Consider the following 20496-nt stretch of genomic DNA (forward strand, 5'->3'; position numbering starts at 1 on the left):
AGCTTCTAACAACTGAGCTGCTGTAGCACCTCTTGGGAGTGGTCCTAATGCACGTTTAGTTTTTTCAGGAGCATTGTCATATGCGAACATATCAAAAAATTTCATTTTCATCTCTTCTGACAAATTGGGATGTGAAGTTATCACTGAATATAAGTGATCCACACATTTTGAATATGGCTCTGATAGCCCCTGTTTGATATTTGTAAAAGAAGGGGCTACTTGTGCAGGATCCTGCACAGTTTGCAAAGCTTTCTATGCCAATTCTTGTGACAGTTGTAACACTTCAGTTTGAAACCATGCCTGAAAATCTGTGTGTACAAAAGGACCAGCACCAAGTAACATTTGTGCTTGCACCCCGTATAATCCATCAGTGTTCTGTCTGGGAATTGCAGCTGCATTTTCACACAGATTTTTACCATTTATGATGAAATTGCAGTTGTTGAGAAGAAGTTAACAGAGTATTAATGAGCATTTTTGTGTCATATGGCGTCAACAATTGAGCAGTAAAAAGATGTTGCAGAATAGATTGAGTAGATGACGATTCCAAACCGTACTGCATAATGGCAGCTTTGGCTTCTTTTATCATTTTCCAATCTAATGCAATCCATTGCCCCCCTGCTCCTGGTCCCACAATCACTGGAAAAGCGATCGGACCCATGTCGGGAATCATTTCTCTTTCTAGTATAGCGTTTCCAATAATCCCCTTCCATCTAGCTACTGGATCCACACTCCCACCCTCCCCACCGCCCTTCCCTTCCCATGTTGGATCTTGAAGAGGTGGAGCAGTGGGTGTTAAAGGGGTAAAGGAAGTAGGAGCAGGAATAGGGAATGGATCAGGAGGCAAAAATGGATTAGTGCCCCTGGGTTGTTTGGGATGTTCCCTGGAGCAAAAACTAGGGGTTTTTTCAGGGGTATACTCGTCCTTGGTCTCCAGTTCGTTCTTTTTTCAGCAGTTCCCTCAGTTGCTGATCTCCGAGTCCCAGCTCTTCCTTGGGTTGTTGCTCTATAGCAGGCACTGCCGGTGTTGACAGGGGAAGCGGAGGATAAATTGGTGGCAACGGTGATTGAGAAAATAAATCATGTGGCAGAGGTGGGGGGGAAGGCAGCAGTGGCAGAGCAGCCGGGAGCCATGGCAGGCAGGCAGAAGGGGGGGGCCCTGCATTCCAAGATTCCTCGCCTGTGTTCTCCAGCTTCTCTCCCTCTGGGTCGTCCGACGATTCTGGTGGTGTTTTTGGTCGCTTTTGGTTTTGCTTCTTGGTCCCATTTTTACTTTTCAGCTGAACCCCAGGATCAAATGGCACAGTTGGCTGAGCTTGAATCAGTACAGCCCCTTCAGGTGCTGGTGGGGGTTCTTTAGGTGTCTCAAATAACTGTTTAGAGGTCGAGTCCATATTTTGGGCATTCGTTGGCACTGGTAGATCAGGCATTAAGGCAGCGAACGCTGAGGCTGCTGCTGCCCTCTCACTTTTCATTTCTTTTAATGTGTCTCGAATCAGCCTCCACAACGTGGCTAATTTTCCAGCCTCCTTAGACCCTTTGCTAATTTCTTCTTATAGGGACTTCCCAATTTCTTCCCATGTTTCCAGCTCAAAAGCTGTACTGACAGTGGGGATCAGGGCTTTCTCTTTAGCCCACTGTAGCAGCTGCTTCAGACTGCCACCCTCATAATGTATCCCTCTCTTGGAGAGGATGTGTTGGAGGAGCTTAACTAATGCCTGTTCTTTAGAGAGTGTAGACCCCATCTCCTCCCTGACCACTCACCTGATCAGGGTGAGATTCCTCCAGCGAGCGCTGTCGGGGCAGCCATCGGGGCAACGAGCTGCTTCAGTTGGCTTTCCAGCTACCCTCTCATTCCAGATACCCTCTCATTCCAGATACCCTCTCATTCCAGATACCCTCTCATTCCAGCTGCCTTCATCACTCCTGGGAAGCAACAGCAAGAGGGTCCCTGTTCAGGGCATCAAGTTGTCGACATGGAAGTCACAGACACTACACACAACCAATATGATCAAGTAAATGCCACTTTATTGTCTAAATAGCTCGGTTTACGTATACTTTCTGGTTCCTGCTCATGCACAAGCCATTTGATGATTGTTTAGCATGTGCTGTCCACATGCCTAAAGCAATAATTTGATTGGATGAGGTCTTCTGATCACATGAAGGGTTCTCTCTGCCCATAGCCTGTATCATGTCCTGCTATCAGTCATGTACACCCAACTTTGTCCTGCTTTTTGTGCTTGCTTCATCAAACTTGTAGCAACAGTTGACCTTAGCAACATCCTTGAGGTCTGCTGCTTGCACAGGCCTCTGGCTCACAGATCAATCAGTTCCATTGTGTCTGGATTGTTCACTATGTGTCCATTGCTTTCTAAATATCCCACAGAGATGGAGGGATGAGGACTCAGTTCTGCCATGCACTGACCTCCAAGGGGAACTGTATCCAGATGCAGGTAGCTGTGATCACTCAGAGTGATGCTGCTGAGACGTCCATGCATCCCCAGAGGTGGCATTGCTACAGTCACCATGACATAGCATCAAAGATGAACATCCAGCCCTCCAGGTTTTTACCTAACCACTATGAAAACAAGAGTGCTTAGCACCTGCTGTTGCCTACAGCCTAATGAACTGCCAATCAAATTAAAAAAAAAAAAAAAAAAAAAAAGGCCTCCTGCCATGCACTACTGTCAGGTTTGGGTGAGAATCTCTGCTTTCCATTATGGAATTTACAAAGCAATTAGATGGGACAGAAGCTTGTACAGACTCGCTTAGAGATGCAAAGGCTGTGCAGCCTGCAGGCTCTGGAAAGACGAAGGAAAAGGATCGGGATGTGTGTCTTAATTTTGGGATTTTTTTGGGTGGTTTTTTTGTTTGTTTTTTTTTTTTTTTTTGGGGGGGGGAGTGTTTTTTGTTTGTTTTTTGGTTGGTTGGTTTGGGTTTGGTTTAGTTTTTGTTTTGTTTGGGTTTGTTTTCCATGTTTTTTTAAGAGTTAAACTCTTGAGCCTTGTTTTCTGCACCGGGCTGGGCACAGCAGTCCCGGCGGGCATCGTTTGCTCTTTCTGTCCCCCCGGGGCAGCACCGGGCAGGAGCTCTCGGCCAGGAAAAGGCTCAGGCCAGGGGTGGACGGGCCGGGGTAGCCCGGGGTGGGTGTGGGAAGGTCGCTGAGGATGCCCCCGGAGGCACAGGGACAATTCCGGGGCTGGGGGGTGGCCTGGGGCTGCCTGGGGCGTCAGGAGGCCGGGGGGGGGGGGGGGGGGAGAGCCGAGGGTAGGGCAGGGGGGACCCTGGGGGAGACTCTGAGGGAGAAGCAGGGGAGGCGCCCTGGGGGGCGAAGAGTTCCCGATGTGGGCCCTGGAGGGCAGCAGGGCCTCCCGGAGCAGGAAGGGTGTGGTAGAGCGGCAGCCCCGGCCCGGCCCCGGGACTCCTCTGAGGCCGTTGCCATGGTGAGCAGGCAGCGGTGAGGCCTGGCGGGACGGGACGGCGCTGGGGGGGCAGCGGAGCAGAGCCCCGGGAGCCGCGGGGAGCAGCGCTAGGACCCCGGACACCCCCAGTGTCACCGCTTCAGCCTCCCACAGGGCAAGGTCTGTGCCTTCTCCTCGCTGTCTGCGTCTCCCATGGTCGGCCTGACCGCACGGAGGAGAAACAAACACCCCCGGTCGGTCTCCCCGGGGGTAAATAAACAACACAAACTGTCTTGGGAGGGTGCTTAGTCTTGCAGAAGGGCCCCTCAAGGCCCCTGAGCGGCCGGACAGCCTGGATGCCATCTTAAGGTGCCCAGAGGATTTTCAGAGCTGCTTCCCAGCTGGCAGCACCCCAGGCAGGCTGGGGGACACAGCATTTCCATAGGCACGGGAAATGGGGACTCACCACGGTCTGACACTGAGCTGTGCAGTGTCCTTCGAGCCAGGCTTCCCCTGATCAGACATCTTCCTTGCTCTCAGAGAGACAGGAGCACACATCCCAAACTCAACACCCAGTGTCCTCCCTTTACTGTCACCCTTCTGCCTGCTTCAGCAGTGTATCTGGGTCCCAGCCATGAGTTCATCCTGGTGTGTACATTTCTGTAGTGCCCTGGAGGAGGCACAATGGACGTTTTGGAGGAGCAGGAGGAAGAGGAGCAAAGAGATGAAGAGCTGAAGGAGACGAATGATGAGCTTCAGGACGTGGAGGAAAAGGTGTCTGAGGAGCAAGTGTGTGTCCCAGCTGATGTCCCGTAAGTCACATGTGTCTGTCAGTTACTGGGATGAGCGGGAATGGCCCCACTGGGGTCCCCAGGGAGGCTGCATGTGTATGGATGGCATGTGTGGTCCCCTTGCACAGGGGGGAATGAGGCAGGTGTGTTTAAACATGCCAGGTGTGTTTATCCCAGAGTGTGAGTAGGACAGGACAGCTCACTTCACTGTACATTCAGTCATCCACTGCTGTCCCCTAACCCTCTAGACTCAGATTTACATCACTCCACAGGAGCTTGGCTATGTCAAAATCATGTCCTTGGATACGATCTCCATTTTCTCCCTAGGAAATGGGGAGCTCTTGTTGTGTTTTAATAGCAGGTCATCTTGCTCAGATTGCTGCCAGCTTAACATCTGTGTCTCTCTGTCTCCTCCCACCCATGGAAGTGGTTTTGACTGGAGCTCCATTGACACGTCCCAGTTACCGTCCTCGTACAAGATGAATTCCCTGAAGGAAAAGAAGCTGCTGAACATTGCTGACTGTTTTCTCCAGCAGTACACTCACCTCTGCCCTGACCGCAAGCCGCTCTTTCTGCACCCAGTCAATGAGTGCGGCATGGAGGTGCGGGGTGGTGTGGGGCTGGGACACTGTGAGTGAGGGGGCACTCAGCTTCCACAGTGCTTGGGAAGGCAAGCAGCCCTTCCTGCTCTCCTTCCTTACCAAAGGGAACGGGAACCCCCTTGCTATGCCCACAGCACCCTGGGTAACCCCCACTCGTTAAATCCACAAGCACATTGTACCATGCACATGGTGGTGGTGCCATGTAGGTTGCAGCCCTGAAGTGTGATGCTTAGCAAACAGGAAAGGCCACAGAAAAATAAAGGAAACACATGAAATAGATAAAGCTCAGGCTCAGCCTCAGATCCAGGCTCAGGGTCTGGATCCAGAGCTAGGTCTTATTTTAACCTTTTCTGTCATTATTGTTTCATTAAAGCTGTGTAGATTAGCATTCAATCTGTAAGTCTCTCCTTTATTCTCTTTCCCTTTCTGGGAAGGAAGAGAGGTAAACAGAGAGCATGTGTCATTAGTTTAATTGTCAGCCCATCATTAAACCTTGACAGAAGTAAATGTGGAAGTTAGTGGTCTGGTTTTGTTTAGGACTAGACCCAAGCTGCTCAGATGTTGTCTAGTTCTGGACCTGGTGCTCCCCCAGGCATCTGGAATTGCTCCTTTGTACCAGGATTCCCCATCATTTATTATATCACTAACATACAAGGCAAAAAATCATAGAATCACATAATTGTTGTGGTTGGAAAAGAACTTTAAGATGATCAAGTCCAACCATGAGCCTAGCATTGCCAAGGCCACCACTAAACAATGTCCCTAATGCTGGAGGATGTAAAAGCTGGAAAGGGCAGTAGCTATTTGTCTTGCTTACAAACTAAGAGCACTGGCTCCCATCTGTAATGTCTGAGATGAGCTTGAAGTTTTAGCCACAGACTTCCCAGAGAAGGCGAAGGTTTCTGACTCCATAGACTCCCGTGAGGTCCTGAATGTGAGCTGCAACATCCAGGGGTGATCTGAGGATGGCTTTGCACAGGAGACTCTGCCAGGCATCTGCTGGCTAACCAAAGCCCTCTTGTTGCCCTACAGAAGTTTGTGAGCACAACAGTGAGGCCGACTCTGCTGCCTTATGCAGAGCTGTACCACTGGGATGGCTGTGCCAGCTTTGTCTCTGATTACCTCACCATGGAGCCCCTCAAGTCCCCTCTCACACCGGTAAGAAAGGGGCTGCTGTCCCATCAGAAGAGCCCCATAATGGAGATGGCAGAAGGCCTTCTCTGTAGGACAAAATTGGACCTGTAATCCCAGTGTCCCAAGAGTCCCAGGGTCTCCAGAGGAGCGCTGGGGCTATGCAGCCACAGAGAATGTAACTTCATTTAGCAGATGGAGACTTCCATGATCACCTTAGATGATGTCTGAGATATGGGAGGAGACTGTATAGAACCTCTCTCTGGATGTGCATATTGATCCCTTTGCTTGCTCACTAGTGAGGGCCAGAAGGGAATATGTTCTCTCCTTTGATTTGCAATTTAGCTTATGGGCCTTTTGCATTGAAAGGCTGCAGACAGACCAGCTAGAGTGGAGGTGTGGTTAGCATTAGGTTTTCAGCAGTTTGATGATATGATCTGCCCATCTCTCCTTATGGTTATGTTTGTCTCCATATTAGGGGGCAGAGTTTCGTTAGATCACTTCTGGGAGGACTTCCCCAGATCACTTCTGGGGACTGTAGCTTAATATAAGAAGTCTAAATAACAGATTCCCTGTGGGTGCAAAGCCCAGGGATATGAGCAATGCCCTCTGTCTCTCTTGCTCTCTGTCTGGTGTGTGTTGCAGCTTCACAAGACAAGCACTACAAATGTGCATCTCTTTCTTTCAAGCCCAGTTCGCTCTATTCCCCAACCACCATCCTGAAATACCAGAGAGGGAACTGCTTTGACTTCAGTGTGCTGCTGTGCTCCATGCTGATCGGGGCTGGGTACGATGCCTACTGTGTGCATGGCTATGCCACCCGTGAGATGTGCACCCTGGATGAGACTCTGGAGCTGTGCCCACTGCTCAGGAAGCCACCAGAGGTGAGACGAGCAGTGAGTGGGCAAGGAGGAGCCCACCACGTGTGCTCAACCTTTTCATTTCCAGTGAACTCCAGAGTTGAGCTAGGGGGAACAGCTTCAGGTTCACACTGGATTTCAGTGTGTTAACACACAGGGACCTCACAAAAGGGATCATTGAAGTGATTTCCCACAGTTTCTTAAAAGGCCTCTTTGGTCTTTGTGGAATTTCTGCTCACCAGGTCCAGTACTGCAAACTGCTAAGGGCTGGGAACTGGGAGGTACCTGTAAGTTGTATATGTTCTCCCTTCTCTTGATCTCTGCTGGGTTTCACAGCAATACCTGGCTTTTGTGGAGGCAGGTACCAGAAGTTGAGATAAAGAAGTCCAACAAATACAGAATTAAGCCCCGGCCGGTCTTGCAGAGCATGTTTGAGCTTCAGCAGGAGGCTAAGAAGAAGGCAGAAACTGAAGCTGCTCAGAACAAAGAAGGAGAAGAGGAAAAGGTCACGGTGAGTTGGTGAGGTTCCCATTATGGTTAGCTCCAGGAGCAAGGGCTGAGGCACAGGTAAATGTCTGATCAAATAAAGGAGCTCACCAGCCTCTGCCATGAAGGACAGCACAACCCTGATCATGGCCAGGAGAACTTGGCCTCTGGGAACACAGTGTATACTGGTGCAGGAATATGTACTGGGTACCTTATTCTCCTCAAGATTGTTAAGGGCTGTGGCTCTTTAGAAGTGGGCAGACGAGAAAATAAAATTGCCATTGGATTGGTCTAAAATGCCAGTAAAATGGCAATAATTGCTGTGCTGTCTTCTGCAATACAGGGAGAGGAAAAGCACAAGCGTGACCCTTTGCACGGCTTGTGGGTGCACGCGTGGGTTTTGGTTCTGTCAGGAAAGAGAGAGGTTCCTGAGACCTTCTTCATCAACCCCTTCACGGGTAACAGCCACAGCACCATGGATGAGCAGTTCCTTGGCATTGAGAGTGTTTGGAACCACAAAAACTACTGGATCAACATGCAGGACTGCAGGAATGGCTGCAAGGTAATGAGCTGTTAAGCACCCTGTGCCTGGGAGGAACAGCTGGGCTAACCTGAGTCCTTGGGAAGACCAGGATCAATGGTCAGTTTCCACATTCCCTGTGTTGATCATGGGCTTCTTTGATTGCATGGACCCTGGAAGTACTCCAGGACATGCCAGGCCCTGAGCTAGCAAATATGGATCCCACCTATTAAACCCCTACAGTGACAGAATATCAGCTTTTACGGCTGGCTGGACACCTGGTATCTCAACATCTTTTAAGGTAGAGGATGTTTTGAGCCTAACAGACATGGCTCAAGGCACAGAAGATCTTGATTAGGCTCTTCCCACACCTCAGCTACTCCCTGGCTGATGTAAAGTCTGGGGGGTGAGGGTCTGAGTTAGAGCAGCATCATTCCCCATGGGAATGACCCTGGAGAAAGAATTGAAAGAGAAAGAATGGAGAAAGAATGACCCTGCCCCAAGGAAGGGGGCAGAAGCATTTCCAACAGCTTCTCTTACCTGTGGCAGAGGCACCGTGAAGAAAGGGATCTGCAGCCCTCTAGGCACAGGGGCAGTCTATGGGGTCCCACTAGCCACCCAAGGGTCTGACAAGCCCACCTCACTGAGATCCAGGCTCTTTCTCCAGTCTTTTCACTGTCTGACAACCAGAGAGGTCCTGAGCACTGCAGATGTGCAGGAGCAGTGTTCAGTTTAGTGTCAGGCCCTTGAGACTGCCCTTTGGTTATGTGGGTTTCTTTGGTCTGGCCTAGGATCTCATCTTTGACTTGAGTGACACTATCCGCTGGGAAATGATGCTTTTGGGAAGCAGCAAGCCTCTTCAGCTCCCAGAAGCTGAGAAAGAAAAGGAGTTACCTGAGGCCATGGATGACATGGTGAGTGACCCAAGTGGTGGCTCTGGGGCAGTGGGGATGCTGTATTCCACTGGTGCATTGGTAGGTCTGTGGATGTCTGCCTGCCTGCTGCCCTCTCCAGGTCACATCACGATTGCTCTAGTGAGGTTTTGGTTGGTTTGTGCTTTAGACTCCCTCTCCATTTTGAATCATTCTAATGATTTTTGAAGCAGAACCTCAAGTGGTATGAAGCTGAACTTACTGGTGTCCTGAGTGGCTAGGGATCTCTGGAGACCTCCAGTGCACAGGCCTTTGGGAGGAAATAATTTAAAAAAATAAAATTCAAACCAAAATTTTTCTGGACTTTTTTTCATTTCATGGTGTAGTGGAGGATGTCCCTGCCCATGGCAAGAGGCTGGAACTACAGGATCTTTAAGGTTCCTTCCAGCCTAAACCATTCTGTGAGTCTATGGTCAGCACTCTGTTATCCTGGATGCTAAGTGGAGTTGCCAGTCAGATACACAAATCATGGATGTGCTCCTAATACACAAAAAAAAAATGGTTTGTTGTCCTGGTGAGAGAACATAGCGTGATAAAGTAGGCATTGTGCCAGCACAACAGGATGGAGGAACACCAGTAACAGCATGTTCCCTCCCATTATCTGCTCTCCTCCCCATAACTGGGGAGCAAAGTGCCTGGCATGATTATTGTCTGGTGGTCATTAGTTTGAATTATGATTGTCACATCCATCCCCTGTCCAGCATGAGCCAGGAGAAGATAATTTCATGAGATGTGGTAGTGAGAATGTGAGGGTGCAATAAAACTCCTTCCCCATAAATGTCAACATTCTGCATGCCTCTGTCCTCAAGCTGTGTGTGACTCCCATCCCTTCCCTGCCATGTTCCCCAGGAGCAGCATAGCCTTGCACGAGCTGAGCTCTGATAACTGCACTGCATTCTCTAGAACTAAAATGCCTTCTGGCACAGTAAGTAAGCTGCCAAAAATGCAAATCTCTCCTTCTGTTTTATCAGCATAAGGAAGACAAGAGTTTTGACATGCCACCCTCATGGGTAGCCCCAATTCAGATATCTCCCAGAGGTATGTATTCTGCCTTTGCCTTTTGCTTGCCCCCCAGATAACTTCTGAGTGGATTTGGGATGTTTGTTTAAGTCTGCCTTTGGGATAGACAAGGTGCAGCAGTGAAGTGCAGTAGACAAAGGCAGCAGCAGTTATTGGTGTGAATGCCTGCCCACCATGCACTGCCTCCTCCTGGGAGGTAGAACAACTGCAGACACCCCCATGCTGTGCTTCCCTCCTGGATCAATGACTTGGCCTGGGATTGACTTTCTGTTACTGCCATGCACGGGGGACTGCCCTAGCATCATCTGCTGGGGAGAGAAAAGGGTTATTACACTACAATAACATTAAAGCACTTGAGGCAGGGGCTGAAAAGCTTTACAAAATAGAACAACTGAACAAAATAAAAAATGTGTTTTCTGTCAGACCATGGTTTTCTTTCTCTTGAATCATTTATCCTGGGACTGAGAACAAGGGTGTGAATTTTTCTGACACTTTTCTTGCTCATTGCAGAGTTTGAGACCCACTGTTCCCAGGGGAATAAGGTGATCCTGTACAAACAAGCAAAACTGGAGAAATGGGCACCATACCTGAATGAAAATGGGCTGGTGAAACGCCTCACCATCTATGAAGACTTGAACTGTAAGAGGGATGTGTGAAACACGCTCGATGCACTGAGCAAACATAGCCTGGGGTGTGCTATGGGAGGGGGAAGGAAGGTGGTCCCCTTTCTGCCAGAGTCTCTCTTGTGTTTTCTCATCCTCCTTTCACATTTGTTGAGGGACTTACCTACCATATCTTCAGATGCTTCATCACACTTGCTGCCCACCAAGCCCCAGAACTTTCCAGCATTCCTAGAGATTCCTGCGAGAGTTTGAATTGGTTTTACACCCCAACAGTGAGGCTGTTCAGTGTTGCAGGTCAGCTGCTTTGATTTTCAGTATTTGGATAAATGGAAAGCCAGTTTGATTCGATCCAATAGTACATCTGTTCCCACTGGGGTGGACAGGAGCAGCTTCTGACTGTGGATATTTCTGTACTCAAACCCATTATTCTTCTCCAGCTGGTCTAAGAAACCATGCAGAATCCTAACTGGCTATAGAGTGTCCTGTCTGCAGCCCTCCTGGGTTCTGTGATGCCCCTGCCTCTTTTCCCTTCCCTCCTGCCATTATCATATTTGGGATGAAATTTCTCTTGCCTAACTGTAGCTATCCACTGTGCCTCCTGAGCTCATTACTTTAATTCTTGTATATTCTCATAAAGTGTAATTCATCTACTCAAGTGTAGATCAGGATTTGTCTACAAAATGCCCCTGTGCACAGGGCCAATTCCAGTGGCTGCACAATGTCTGCTGTGGCTGTGTCAGCACAAGGTGCTTCACAGACACTGAGAGCTCATCAGACAAATCCCAGCACCTCTAAAGGGTGACTGACACAAGGCTCTGAAACCCTTTGTCTCCTTTCAGATACTGAAGCAGTGGAGATAAGGGAGTGGTTCAAAAACCGAGACGACCTGTTGGATATGAGACAGGTGAATATACAAACACAGGTGACCACAGACTACTTCAGCCCAGGACGCCTCCTCAATCTGAAAGGTATTTAAGCTCATCCGGGAAGCCCCTGCAGCTGAGGGAACTTCATGTGAATCCCTCTTAGTAGTTGCAAAAGTCCAGAACTGGAGAGGATGACAGACTTATGGAATGCATCATCTAGATAAATAATATAGTATCCACTAGAGAAATGGGTTCTTGGCTGACAGTCCTGGACAGAACAGAAGAAAAAGATGTACCTATCACATACATGGGGTGATACAATTTACTTTTGCCAGAAGAGGTGATAGACATAGAATCTTTCCCCTCAAGATTATCTTTGGTCTCTCAGTCTTGTGCAGCTGGGGGACAGAAAGTGCTGCATCAGGACTTTAGCTAGAGCATTTCACCCCAAGAGCCCATTCCTGGTTTAGGAATCACAGAATTGTCAAGATTGGTAAAGACCTCTAAGATCACCGCATCCAATCATAAATATCCTCCCCACACCAAATAAAATAAATAAAATATATGTATCAATGTCTGTATCACCATGCCCACTAGAGCATGTCATGAAGTGCCTCATCTACATGGTTTTTAAATACTTCCAGGGATGGTGGTTCCACCACCTCACTGAGCAGCCCGTTCCAATGCATAACTACTTCCTCAGTAAAGAAATTCTTCCTTATACCTAAACCTCCTCTGGTGCAACTTCAGGCCATTTCCTCTAGTCCCATCATTATTCACTTGAGAGAAAAGGCCAGCACCCACCTCCCTACAGCCTCCTTTTAAGTAGTTGTAGAGGTCTCCTCTCAGCCTTCTCTTCTCCAAACTAAGCATTCCCAATGCCCTCAGCCTCTCTCTGAACTTGCTCCAGCAGCTCAATGTCCTTCTTGTGGTGAGGGGCCCAGAACTGAACGCAGTACCTGAGGTGCAGTGATCACTACCTTCCTCCTTCTGGCCACACTGCTCCTGATACAAGCCAGGATGCTGTTGGCTTTCCTGGCCACCTGGACACACTGCTGGCTCATGTTTAGCTGGCTTGTTGACCAGCACCCCCAGATTCTTTTCTGCCTGGCAGATTTCCAGCCACTCCTCCTCAAGCCTGTAGCCTTTCATTGGGTTGTTGTGACCAAAGTGCAGGACTGGGCACTTGGCCTTGTTGAACCTCATTTTATTGGCCTTGGCCCACTGATCCAACCTCTCCAGGTCCCTCTGCAGAGCCTTCCTACCCTTGAGCACATCAACATTCCCATCCAACTTGGTGTTGTCTGCAAACCTACTGGGGAAGCACTCAGTCCCCTCATCTAGATCATTAACATAGATACTGAATGAGACCAGCACCAGAACAGAGCCCTGGGGAACCCCACTGGTGACTCTTTGCCAACTGGATTTAACTTCTCTGACTTAAACTCTCTGGGCCTGTTTTTAACCCAATGAAGAGTACATGTGCCTGTGCCATAAGCTGCCAGCTTCTCTGGGGAATGCTGTGGGAGACAGTGTCAAAGGCTTTAGTAAAGTCCAGGCAGACAATGTCCACAGCCTTTCCCTTGTCCACCTGGGTGGATCACTTGCTCATAGAACAAGACCAGGTTGGTCAAGCAGAACCTTCCTTTCCTGAGGTCATGCTGGCTGGGCCTGATCCCCTGGCTGTCCTGCACTTGCCATGTGAGTGCACTCAAGATGAACCTCTCAGTAATTTTTCCAGGCACTGAGGTCAGGCTGGCAGGCCTGCAGTTCCCTGGACCCTCCTTCTGGCAATCCTCCAGGCCTCTGGGACCTCCAGTATTAACCAAGAGAATTGATAAACAATGGAGAGAGACTTGGTGAGCTCCTTTGCCAGAGGGGCAGAGAGCAGGGTCGTGGCTCCACTGGTGTGTAAGGAGGTGTAAGGAGGGCTGTGGTTGTGTAAAGCTGTCCTGTCATCCTCAGGGCATGGCACATCAGTACACAGCAGTGAGGAGATAACATTCCCTTCTTACACTCATAGGTGCATTTGAATTACTGTCTGCTGAAGAAAATGAGACTTCTCTTGGACACATTGGTGCTCACCACATTCTGGTTGCTGACTCTAAAGCATTTGCAATCTCTCCTGTCCTTAGCTCACACCTATAAGTCACTGGAACCCAGGACTGAACGTACGATGGAGTTTTACCACGTGGCACGAGTCGATGGCCTCCAGAAACGTGTGGAGAATGCTACTGAGATGATCGAGTACTTTGTGGGGAGGGAAGACTTCCTGCATGTCCGGCACACTGAGTTTGGCAAAAAACAAAAGAAAATACAGTTGGCTGGCACCACAACTGACAACTTCCGGCCTATAGTGGTATGATCGAGGCAGGAACAGAAAAACAGCCGTCTCTGGGATATTTATACCATGCAAAATTCACTGTCCTAGGGCTTTAGGTTCCTTTTCAGTGATCACAGCCAAGGCAAAACTCCAGATTGGAGGTCCAGGCCCTGTTGAGCTGCTGTGTATCACAGTCTGACACACAGTCACAGCCTGACAGCTACAGTGTGACCAGTTGTCAGGAACTGCACTGAGCAGCTGGAATGAAAATGGGAAACTAAGACTTGTGTGTGTCAGAGGGAAGAAAAAAAGCTTGATCATGATTTTGGAATGAAATTTTCACTATATTTAAAACTTGTCAAATAGTTTCATGTTCTGATCCCACACTAGTAGCATTTTGGGTTCCTGATGAAATGTCCCATCATTCTGCTTTGCTACCAGTGGATAATCTACCTCTTCCCCTAGACAGGTCAGATTTAGAGAACACAAGAGGGAGGAAATCTGAATTATGCCAGTATGGCTCAGATCTGCTGTTATCCTGCCAGGACAGAGCCATGCAGAGGCCTGTCTTTGGACCAGCACCCAACATGTTCCTTTTTCCTTTCTTTTTTTCAGTAATGTGGGAAACTTTGTTATGCTCCAAAATACCTTGCCTCTTGCAGTTCCCTCAGGCAGGGATGCATCCCAAGCTAACCTTGAGCTTGGAAAGCATACTTAGCTCCATGGTTTTTTGTTTGCTTTAAGCAGCTTTTTTTTTTTTTTTTTTTTTTTTTTTTTTCCCCTCAGACACAAGAAAGAACCATAGGACTATGGGCCAAGAGATGTCATCTTAGTCCAGGCTGAAACACCCAGTTTTACCTTGGCTTTTTACCCAACTCGCCAAATATTTTAGTTTTCTGTATAGTCTAACCTGCTTTAATCAATTTCTTTTCACCCCCCATTAGCAAATAAAGGAGTATTTCCACAGAAACCTAGAAAAGCCTGCTGATGAAGATGTAGCAGAACGTATCTTTCTGATCACAGAAGATGTGATCAGTCTGACGTATCACCTCAAGGATAAGTATATTACTGCCTCAAAGAAGGATTTCTTTAAAGTAGCAGAGGATGATAGGAAAGGAAATGAAGCCATCATGACTCCAGAAATGTGCATCACATACCAGGTATGCAGAAAAGCTACTTTTGTCTTGAAGCTTTTCTAGATCATAGTATACAACAGGAAGGTGAAATGTCAGTGGAAGAACTACAAGCATGACACAGCCCATGCTGCCCCTCTGCTCCCTCTGCACCTCTCCTTTACAGAGGGGATGCATTACTCTGCTGGAAGTGCTTGGGCATGCTGAGTGCACTGTAGTGTGCAGGGCTTGCTGTAGCTATGGCTGAGGTTGTCTTCCCAGACTTGGTCATCAGGCAGTGTTGATACAGCCACTGGGATCTTAAAAGATGCTGGTTCAGCAGTTGTTGGGCTTGGTCCACTGGATCCATGGCAAGGAAGCTGAAATTTCCCCTGCTGTTTTCTCTTGGAGAATAGAATCATAGAACTATTTTGGTTGGAAAAGACTTTGGGGATCATCAAATCCAACCATTAACCCAGCCCTGTCAAGTCTCTGCTAAACCTCAGCATCCCATCTACATGGCTTTGAAATCCCTCCAGTGATGGGGACTCCACCACTGCTCCACAAAGCCTTTGCCAGGGGCTGATAACTCCTTCAGGGAATAAATTGTTCCTAATAGCCAATCTAGACATCCCCTGGACAACCTGAGGTCCTTTCCTTTTGTCTTATCTCTTGTTCAGTGGGAGGAGAGACCATTCCTCCCTCGCTCCAGCCTCCTTTCAGGTACTTGTAGAGTGTGAGAAGGTCTCCCCTCACCCTCCTTTTCTTCAGATAAAATACCCCCAGTTTCTTCAGCTGATTCTTGAGACTTGTGCTCCAGACCCTTCCACAGCTTTGTCTCTCCCTTCTTGGAGTCACATAATTGCTTTAATCTCCCAGTTTACCCATCAGATTCAGAGCAAGATGCTGAGGCTTAATGCCTTCCTGATGGCCTTAAATAAATGATATTTTTAAAAAAGTGGACTGCTGTCATTAAGCCAGATTCTCCACCAGAGTGGAGAGCACACCACTAGGGTAGGGTGTGTTACTCCACTAACATCACTGATACAAGTTTCTAATAGGGAGCAGAAGTCTGCCAGCAAATTCTGCAGTGATGCTGCACAATTACATGGAGGAAAATCAAAGAGAGATTGCAAATACAGGAATTTTTTTTTATATTATGCAAGTTTTTTTAAATACCTTCTATTTCTCATTGAGGGGAATACACAGAGGGCAATTGCTGCTGTGCCATCCTTTCATCTCAAACCCTGCCAAACTTGTTCCAACCTAACAGCAGCAGCATCAGCCAAGTGCAGTGATTCTCACGTTACTGATGCATTCAAAATCAAAATGAAGTCTAATGAACTGCTGACCATGGGGTGGATTTTTCAGTGGTGGAAATCAGTGTCACTGTACTGACTGTAGGAGAACTGTACCTGGTTCTGTTAGCAGAGTTCCTGGTCCTGGGCACCCAAAGCACACTGCTTTCTTTCATGAGCTTATCTGCTTCCAGGCTGGATCCTCTGAGAAAGACAAGAAGCTGCTTCCTTTGTACAAGTTGTTGCAGGAGCTAACAATTGAAGAGAAGAGGCTGAAGCAACGAGTCCAGCAGTCTGAAGCAGAGGTAACAGGGAGGTGTCCACACTGTTGTCAAAATCTGTCAGGCATGGAGATGGTTTCAGCTGACTGGCTGCCACAGAGTCCTCAGCAGAAGCTGTGATAAAACTCCAGTGTCACAAAGCTGGTTTCCATGCTGAATGATCAAGCTTGCACCCAAGACATTGTTCAGTAAAGATGCAGCTTTAATATATTTATGGAGAGTCACTTTCCAGTGCCTGCTCTTAACCTTCATCCTCTGGGAGGAAGAGTTTCAGAGAGCAAATGACAGCAGATGAATCAGGGCACCTAGAAACACTTCTGCCTTTTGCCTGGGAATGAGACCAAGAAAAGATAATGTAATGGTCTGCCTGGCTGCTAGGCTTTTCTGGGAAGGCCTGTCCAAAATACTGAAGCAACTTTTTGTGGGAGCAACTGTAGAGAAGTACTCCATAAAATACATTGCTTTGACTGCTAATCACACTGTGCCCAGTGTAACAAATCCATGTTCTTAGATGTCTTTGTAATGACTTCATTAGAAATACAACCATGCTAGCAGAGGGAGGCAAACCAACTTGATAATTTTTTTAGTGTTTTTGTGAGGAAGAAGAGCCCCTGAAGGAGCTGGAGACAATACTCAGCTATGTTAGCACAGAAATTTAGGAGTAATTAAGAACAAGATTGCAAAAGTCTTTTTTTTTTTTTTTTTTCAGAAATTTGAAGGTAGTTCACTGTGACCTCATGAACTACCTTGCCATATTTCTGGATATATAAATAGACAAAATATTCACATTTCTTCTACTGTATATCCTGCTAAGACAAAGCAATAAGCCAATGCCAAAGTGCAATTTCAAAAGCGGCAGCAGGACTATGACTCCAGAAAAACTTTCTGGACAGATAATATAAATGTGTTCCAACATTTCATAGAGAGCAGCAATCTAAAAATAAGAGTACTATTGGCTTGATCCACCAGCAGGATATGAACATATTTGCATAGATTGCCCATATTTAACCTTATGCTACAGTCCTTGTATGCAGCATTTGCTTTGTTAGCAGGTCGAGCTAGCAGTACTGTCATTTTGTGGGAAAGCTGAGGGGTCTGTCTTCTTACTGTTTGGAAGGTGTTAAATATTTTGGAGATTCGTGAGAATGAAGAAAGCAACATTAAATTGTCAGTTTCAATTTTTAACACTGAGAGGAATGAAATGAGAAGACAACAATATGGAGCCACGGTAGGCAGACTTCATTAATCTTTATTAATTCAGATTAATTAATTAATAATTTATTACATGTATGCAAAGAAATCCCAAGGAAGCTTCTTGTTTGAGGAACTATCTCTGAAGAGCTTTTAGTGTCATTAAAATATACTGGGCCAAATACTGAGCAGGTGTAAATTGGCATTGCTTCTGTTGACTTCCCATGACAACATAACATAATCATGTTGTGAGCTTCTGGCTTTCTCAAAAAATTCACATCACTGAGATGGATTACTGGTTTAGTTTTAGTTAATAAAGAAAGTAAGTAACAAGAATTAGTTGATAATAGATATTATGGGGGCAGTATAAGAACTGATTCCATGCTCCATCTCTCTAGACAGGGCTCATTGTGTTAGGCAAATACACTGGGATATGGATCAGTTCTTGGATTTCATTGTTGCTTGCAAAGCCAGTTTTGTTCCAGGACCTCTGAGGAATCAATATCTTATGAATGTTCTGGACAAATACAAAAAGATTCAAGAATAGTTACTTGCAATTTTTCAAGATTTCCAAGATCCTTCTTGTGAATGGATTTTAGACTGAGCTTTTCTACACAGAGAGGTTGTAGAAGGTGACTGGGTTTTGCACTCCAAGCTTCTGGTGTGAAGCACAACCAGGGGCAAAGAGCCAAGAACCAGCTGATTGCCAGCCTACATCAAAATACCCTGTCCTAATCTTTTTTTATCCAAATAAAAGTACATTTTGTAGAGCCCTTCATGCTGTGGATAACAGGTTTTGTGTACTGAAGACATCTTTGCAATCAGGGAAATTAGGAGAAATGATAAAAAGGAAGATAAAAAACTACAGAATGAAAACTGCATCAGGAAAGGATTGGTGTGAAAACCTAATACAAAACTATGGTTTTGATTGAACTATAGGAAAAAGAAACATCTCTTTGCAGGAGGAGTTTTGGTCTTTGCTTGCATTTTGCTGCATCACAGGGTGTTTGGGGAAGCAGTTAAATGGGACCATGACTCTTTCTGTCCTATCCCCTCCAGGAGAAAGGGACAGAGGATGAGCTCCCAGGACAAAAGGAACAGGACGTGGATTACCTGGCACCTTTTCTTATTCGACTTGGCAACAGAGAGCAGTTGACCAAGGGGCAGGCCCTCCATGTCAGAGATGACTGCCTGATGGATTTTAAGCATCGTCTGGTTAAAAGAGTTACCACCATCCAGGCTCGCTTTGAAAAGGTATTCCCAGCCTTGCCCCAGGATGTGCTGTTACTGGGCTCCCTTCTGCACTGGCAGGAGGGAAACACACATTGTGTGGCATCAGCAGGCAAGAAACAAACATCAACATCCTTTGATTACTTTAAGAGAGCCTTAAGTATCCCTATATGTGTGTGTATACATATACATATATATATATATATATATATTTGTCATTAGCATGTGAAATCAGACAGCAGAATAGCTCCACAGTGAAATTTAGGCCCCATCTTGATCAGAGCTTCTTTGGCTCTCCAGTGCTATAGTGAAGCAACTCATTCAGGTTTTGCTGTATTTGCAAATGTATATATTTGCAAATATATATATATATATATATATGCTGTATTTTTGCTGTATTTGCTGTATTCAGCTTTTTTGTATTTTGATTCCTCGTTTTCTTCTTCTCTGATACCTTATCCAAAACTTAGTGCCTCCCCCAGAAATAACTGAGCTCCAATTTGTGGTTTCCTTCATCTCAGCTCCCTGAACTTCACCTGCCTTTGGTCCTCCTGGCTGCCCTCTCTCTTCCCCTGACCTCTGGTTGCTTGCCCCCCACAACAGGCAGTGGAAGAGTTGCAGAAGAAGAAGCAGTGGTTTCAGGACAACAGGAATCAGCTCAGCACAAAGGAGGAGGATGATTTCCTTGCCTGTTACTCTGAAGCCATGTTCCACATCCACATTCTAAAGCTGAGGCTCAGCAGGTATTGGGAATGGCTGTCTGAGCACAGCACCCAAGGAAGGTGTGCAGTTTTCCTCTGATATCCCATTTCTTCTTTTAGGGAAAAGCAGACAGCACCCCAGAAATACCTTGCTCTTGAGGAGAAGCTGCGCAAGGATCCTCGCCTAACGGAGCACCTCAGCCATGCCTGATTGCTTTGTTCCTTCACCTCAAACACTGCAAATCAGTGCTGAAGTCTCAGAAGCAGCCTGAAAAAAATGTGGAAAGCTTTTCTTACTTACTTCCAGTAAACCTCTTGTTATCAGCAGATTAATGGAGATTTTAATCAACTTGTAGCATCCCAGGGTTGTCTTCTTTTCCCTCTTTTGGTTTAAGACCCATCTGCAGTCACATAAGTGATATTCTCATGTGATTCCATCATGTCTGAGACTGAAGTCTGAATGAGACCTTAGCTTTAAAGTCTGGTTCAGAACTTGCTACATATATTGCACACTGTTTTACAGGGCCTTTCCCACAAACTGCTCTCTAGCTGGTGACATCAGGAGTAGGATTGTTTAGAATACTGGTTCTTTTCCAATATATTAATATTTTAACAAATTTATAATTTGGTTTTGGAAGTACCACAAGTAAAGATTTTGAACTTGTGAGTTCAGGACAAATACAGAAATTCTTTGACCTTATTGAGAGTTTTCTATTAATTACAAACCCCATCAAAAACTAATACTCAAATTAATCAACTTTGGATTTTAACATCATTGTTTTCCTTTTTGAGTGTCTCCCCTCACCATTCAGAAATATTGTCAGACAGGTTAAAAAGTCAGGAGAAATTCTAAAAGCATTCCAAATCCAAGAAATACTAGGTAGTCCGGTGTTTGAGTTCATTGTTCTCCAAGATGCACAGATGGAAGTCAGTGTGCGTGTGCCACGTGTTGGGGTTTCTGGAAGTCCCTGAGCCTCCTGGCAAATGACTTCTCAGGTCCACATGAGGCACTGTGGACACCTCTGGTGGGTCTGTCCACAGTTCCCAACAGCTGCAGTCTTCAAGCAACAACCCCTGATGAACACCTTCTACAAAGACTGTCCTGATGGCAGCTGGGGGACAGCAGAAACT

General features: G+C 46.7%; 1 protein-coding gene across 2 annotated transcripts; it reads left to right on the plus strand.

The window, feature by feature from the left end:
* Positions 1-4082: 4082 nt before the first annotated feature.
* On the plus strand, positions 4083-19714 carry DRC7 (dynein regulatory complex subunit 7). Of its 2 annotated transcripts, XM_071757308.1 has the most exons (17): positions 4083-4210; positions 4617-4791; positions 5824-5949; positions 6612-6806; positions 7144-7293; positions 7612-7830; positions 8580-8702; positions 9692-9758; positions 10251-10379; positions 11203-11331; positions 13365-13588; positions 14497-14712; positions 16157-16267; positions 17361-17471; positions 18494-18688; positions 19268-19407; positions 19486-19714. In XM_071757308.1, the coding sequence occupies exons 1-17, from the start codon at positions 4083-4085 to the stop codon at positions 19574-19576; spliced, it is 2529 nt and encodes an 842-aa protein (XP_071613409.1). In that variant the 3' UTR covers positions 19577-19714. The 2 variants fall into 2 exon arrangements, with proteins under 2 accessions (XP_071613409.1, XP_071613410.1); XM_071757309.1 differs by lacking the exon at positions 17361-17471.
* The last annotated feature ends 782 nt before the right edge of the window (positions 19715-20496 follow it).

This window comes from Heliangelus exortis, chromosome 13 (genome assembly GCF_036169615.1).
Source record: "Heliangelus exortis chromosome 13, bHelExo1.hap1, whole genome shotgun sequence".
In the NCBI taxonomy this organism is placed as follows: Eukaryota; Metazoa; Chordata; class Aves; order Apodiformes; family Trochilidae; genus Heliangelus; species Heliangelus exortis.